Source organism: Atta colombica, unplaced genomic scaffold, assembly GCF_001594045.1.
Source record: "Atta colombica isolate Treedump-2 unplaced genomic scaffold, Acol1.0 scaffold12, whole genome shotgun sequence".
Lineage (NCBI taxonomy): Eukaryota > Metazoa > Arthropoda > Insecta > Hymenoptera > Formicidae > Atta > Atta colombica.
In genome coordinates this window covers 296505-302454 of record NW_017259206.1, presented here as the reverse complement: position 1 = coordinate 302454, position 5950 = coordinate 296505, and the positions used below count along the sequence as shown (strand labels likewise).

General features: G+C 28.7%; 1 protein-coding gene across 1 annotated transcript; it reads left to right on the top strand.

Annotated features, from left to right (window-relative positions):
- Positions 1-525: 525 nt before the first annotated feature.
- On the top strand, positions 526-5185 carry LOC108694354 (clavesin-1-like). Its single transcript, XM_018203780.1, is given in 7 exon segments — positions 526-549; positions 552-628; positions 2067-2073; positions 2884-3283; positions 4368-4678; positions 4769-4862; positions 4945-5185. Coding segments are annotated over 7 exon segments (1062 nt in total). The 3' UTR covers positions 5094-5185.
- The last annotated feature ends 765 nt before the right edge of the window (positions 5186-5950 follow it).

Genomic DNA, 5950 nt, shown 5'->3' with positions numbered 1-5950 from the left:
GTACAAAATTCGTTCATATAATGATATTATGTCATAAATATAAATATAAATTTAAATATTATTTAAGTATCAATCAATCAAATAAATATTTAAGTATCAAGTATATATTCAAATATCATTTTTGTAATACTAGAAATAGCTGAAACCTCTTTGATAATATTTCAAAAAGATTTGGAGATTCTTTGCATGACATTTCATCAACCTTTCAACAAGGTTTCATGTACAAGAATTGCGATTTTGCTATTTCAGAGAGATTTCAGAAATGTTGCAGACATATTTCGCAATTTTTATGAAATGTTTCACTTTTCAGTTGAAATATTTCTGAGATATTTCTGAAAACTTTCGATGCTGTATAGGACCTTTCTTCTGTGGTAACGCATTTCGTTACAGTAAATGATAATAGCTGTGTTAAATGACGAATGACGATATAATAGAAAACTGAAAATTTTTCATATTAACTAGTGCATAATTAAATTCGTAATCGAACATGAGAATTTAAAATTCAACATAATTGTGTAATTTAAGATGTGTCATGCGGATTACAAAAATACTCGTTAATACTACCGAACGCTTACAACGCGTTCTCTCGTGACGTGGTCTTGAATAGAAACGATATCGCGTTTATACGGTATTGCACTTTGAGTATCGTGATAGGATAGAAAGTCGGATCTGAGCGCATGATGAATATAGCACACCGCGAAACGCGTGTTCCCATTGCAGCAGCGAAGCCCCTTCGTTTACTACTTCCTCCCAGCGTCTCACTTTCGTTTCACGAATCGTTTAAGCATCACACTCGCGGAGAATTTCAAGTAATTGTCATTGGATAATAGCTTTCGGATTCAAGGCTCTTGAAAATAGCTAAGAAGAATCGATATTTTTATGAAAGAGAATTTTTGTCAACATTCTTATATGTTGATTAAAGTTGATAAAGGCCTCTTTGAACCTCTCTGCGAATTAAATTAAATTCCGGTTAATTAAATTTCTTATACAATCGCATTGATATACACAATTTAAATACATAAAAACAAAAATGTTTGCTCAATACAATTAATTTTAAAATTGTGTAATATTAAAATTATACACTTGATTCTAAATGTTTTGATTAGAATGTAACTTAAAGATATTACTAAAATATTAAATCAGACATTAAGCTTATTATGAGAAATAATTAAATTATCCTCCTTACTGGTTCATATAATATAAAAATTAATGAAGAAGTTATAATAGATCTTTCTTTATTCATCTTTTTCTACATTAAAATTATATATGGTAAAATATTCATTGATAATCACAAATTAAATCTGTTGTTTGTAAGGTTTAATTAATTTAATTAATTTAATTAATTTGTTTAATTAATTTAATTCATTAATACATGAATAAAAAGCATCAGTACGATAAAATGATTATTGTGTAAGACGAAAAACTTGATTTTATAAAGATATATTGAAATGAAAAGAAAATATTATTTAAATATTTTAAATAATGCTAATGCTAATTAGCAGTTAGTAATGTCTATAGTGTCTTGACTAAAGTAATTCTCTATTTATACATTGTAATATCTCTATGCTTTACCGATGCTTTCCGAGACTTTCTCTTTACGTTCCATGCCATATTAACTGCTAGCGAACCGGAATAATTTGTCCATGATTCGCTATTTGATTTTCTCATTTCTCTTCTGCTTTTATATTTGTCAACTATGTCAACTATGTTTAATTAAATAAAAAAAAGTCTAACATTTATAAAAATCGATGTTCTAATTTTATAAATAATAATTAAACAACTTTAAATTATGATAATGTGTGTGTGTGTGTGTGTGTGTGTGTGTGTGTGTGCGCGTGTGTGTGAGATGCTCTTTTTCCATTAAATGGATATTCAATCAAACAGTTTAATGTTAGCTAGATTCTCTTTTATTAACAGGCCAAATTATTTTCTGGAGTAAAAAATCGATTTTTAAGAAATTGTTTTTTAAATATCTATATAATCTCTCTCTATTATAGTTCTAAACTTCTTATTAATATAATTCTTTTTAATAATAATCTTATTAATATAATTACAGTCTTAAAAAGGGTCAAGGTATACTTATAGTACAAGTATCACTTTAAGGTAAAAAGATTAAAATGAATGTTTTTATAAACCTAAAGAATATTTATCATAATTTTATAAACGTACATTTTTCTCAAGATGTATTATTTTATCAAGGTTTGGATGATATTTCAGTTATATTTTAATATTTTTGAATGAAAATTTACACGAATATTTTTAATTCACTCAGTCTCTTAAGCATTTTTTAAATTTGTATTTTTATTTTATTTTTATAAAACAAAAAAATTGATGTTAACTAAAAAAATTGATTTTAAAAATGACCTAAGAATTTAATTTGTGATATAATTATCTCAATTCGATTTAAGATTGCGTCTAAAAACCGAAAGTGACTTTGGAGTGCAATTGTAAAACTGAATGTGTACATGTAAATTCATGCTGAAATATTATTTAAAACGTTAAGATCCAGCTTAGATAAGATTTTTTCTAAAATTAAAAAAAAAAACAAATTCATTTAGTAATTTTTAAAAATAATTTTTCAAATATTATCGTTTTTTTATTTAAAATAATTTATTTCTTTAAATATTTAAATTAACTAACATAATCGATTTATGTATTTTCTTCAATTAATATGCTATTTTCAGAGATAAAGGAGATTACATTCGTAATATGATTAATTTTGTATTTTACTGAATTTAAATAAAATCACATTAAGGGATTTTACAACAATTGTAAAGCTGCTTTTTCCTGCTGATTAAATGCTGATGCAGCCACTGTTATTCCATTAAGATAACGTAAAATCCATTGAGATAAAACATTAATTAGACTTGCATTACTGTTCAGACAATGGTATCGGAAGGGCAGCAAAAGAAATATGATGAATATAAGAGTACGTTGGATGCGGACACGCTGGAAACGGCTAGATTGGAACTCCGTGAGGATGACAACACGAGAAACCAAGCGCTGAAGCAATTTCGGCATTGGATCGAGAAACATCCTACGATTAAAAAATGTAGGACTGATTCGTTGTTCCTATTAAGATTTCTTAGGACGAAGAAATTCAGTTTGCCGATGGCGCAGGAGATGCTGGAACAGTATCTCACTATTAGGCAACTTTATTCCAATTGGTTCCAAAATCTCGACGTTGATGATCCGGAACTTATGGCCATCATCGATAACGGCTATTTAGTACCAATGTTAAAGCGAGATCAACACGGCCGAAAAGTGATAATGTCATGTGCAGGTACCAATCCCATGAATACAAAAGACTAATTTAAGACGCAGCTAAATCATGACATATTATAATAAGGTTGTTCCATCTTCGAACAAACTGTTATGTGATAATTTATTTAAAGGATTAAAGAGTAAAAGAGTATAAGAAAGTAAGAGAGTGAGAGTTAGAGAGTGAGCTGAAGTGTCAAAAAAATAGAACGACCCAATCTAAATTTATTAAATAAATAAGGAGGATATAACTACAATGCATGATGTATTTAGCAAAAATCGTATATTTAAAACATTATTTCATATGATAGTAGAAGTAGACGTTTCAGTCAAGTCTTGACCATCATCAGTACAATAAAAAATGTAAATGGTGTTAGACAAATTCATATTCATACTTATAGAAGGAGACTTTACACGATATAATAAATTCCTTGTTATTCGAACATTTGTAAGGCTTCGTATGAAAAATACGGAATTTCCGAATGTAAATTTATATCTTTCAATTTTGAACTAGCGAATAATTTTTAACATTCTGTTTAATATCTAACACCATTTATATTTTTTATTGTACTGATGATGGTCAAGACTTGACCGAAACGTCTACTTATCATATGAAATAATTTTTTAAATATACGACTTTCGCTAAATAAGTAAATACATCGAGTGTTGTGACTGTATGCTTTAATTATTTATATTTTGTATTGTTTTAAGCTAGTTATTCCACACTTATATAAACTAGTCATTTATTTTCATGTTTCAAAGGTACGTTCGCAAACTTAAAGTTCGCAACTCTCTCTCGCGAACATTATTTCATTCTTGTCGCCAAATATTAAACAAAATTGAAATGACGCATGTTGCGAGTGTTGAGAACGTTAAGTGGAACACATCCCCAATTACTGGCATTTAATTCATTGTATTGAAAGTTACCCAATTTTTGTAATAAAATTATTCGTGCTTGATATTATTATTATTATTATTATTATTACTATTATTATTATTATTATTATTATTATTAAGCCTGATATTTTTGCTTCATAGTTAATTTCAATTAGTCTCCGAGTATATATTAAATATTCATACTACTTTATTTTCTTTGTTTTTTAAAGGGCGTTTCGACCCTAATAAATTCTCATCTGCACACTTGCTCCGGGTTCATAGTATGGTGGTCGAGATCTTGATGGACGATGAGAAAAGTCAAGTCTATGGCTACACATATCTCAACGACGTAGCGAGATTGTCCATGAACCATTTCGGCACATTGTCTTTCATGGACATTCGTAATATATTGAGGTGCGTACAGAACAGTACACCGATGCGTCATAAGGAGACGCATATAATCAATCTACCTAGCAGCGTAGCGAAGCTCCTCGAATTCAGCATGTCTATATTAAACGACAAGCTTAAGTCTCGCGTTATGGTAAATATCGCGAAATGGTAAATTTTGTTATGACAAGTATGGCTGGTTTAAATTTACACATCCGAGAAATCATATTTGCAATTTTTGCAGATACATAGAAACATACAAGAGCTAAAAGAAGCAGTGGATCCAAAGATACTACCGAAGGAATATGGCGGGGAAATCTCGCTTTCGGAAATGATTGGTACGAAGATTCTCCTCGCAATTCTTTCAAGTTTCAACAGACTCAAATTGTATTATTTCTTAACATGCTATCTATTTTTTAGACGAATTTAAGAAGGAACTAAAACAGAAAAAAGATGAACTCAAGGCTCTCGACGATATGTATATTGAAATATCACCGAAATATTATCAAGAGGCTAACGAAGAATTAAGCGGAATATGCGGTTCGTTCCGAAAGTTAGAAGTCGATTAAGAGACAATCTATTTCTTTTCGATTTTACAACTTCACATTGTCAGCACCTTAATATATAGTTTAATATATATAGTTATTTTCATATTATGTGATTACACGCGTATTAATGAACAAGTGTTTTACCAAAAAAAACCATAGAAATATATTATTATGACACAGAGATCATGAGCACGTAAACGTATGTATGTATAAGCGATTTATACATCAATAATTGTTAGCTGGTTTTAATTACATAGTTAACTACATATTTTTATTCTTAGATATATTTCCCTCTAAATTGATATAAATAACAAAAAATAAAATTAATTAGGTAATATCAAGTAACATCCTGGTATAATCTGTATATAAAATGTACGAAAATTTACTTTGATATAATAATACCTCGAAATGTTGTGTGTGTGTGTGTATAGTACTCGTTTATAGCTTATATGTATTAGATTATCCGGAAAGTTCGTGCCGATTTTGAAGGAAAATTGAAACGCAGAAGATTTAAATTTTTAATTTCATTTATTAAATTTAAATCTTTTGCAGCACGAACTTTCCGGACAACTCAATACATAAGTTTTCCTTGTAACAGTTAAGATTTCGTAATGCATACGAGTTAATGCTCGTTCCGCCGGTGGTACCAAGTTACCTATGATCTATAAGTCATTATCTTGATTACTTTAAGATTGTAAATTGTGGTTTGACAAGCTCACACTTTATTGATCTATCAGATTTCAGGATAGAAATTTTTATGTTTTATGTTGTGTATTTTATTATATATTCTGATTTTTCTTCAGTTATTTCTCTGACATGGAGATTATAGATCATCTAAATTAAGTCTTTAACGTTTCATGTCATTAAGACACATATTA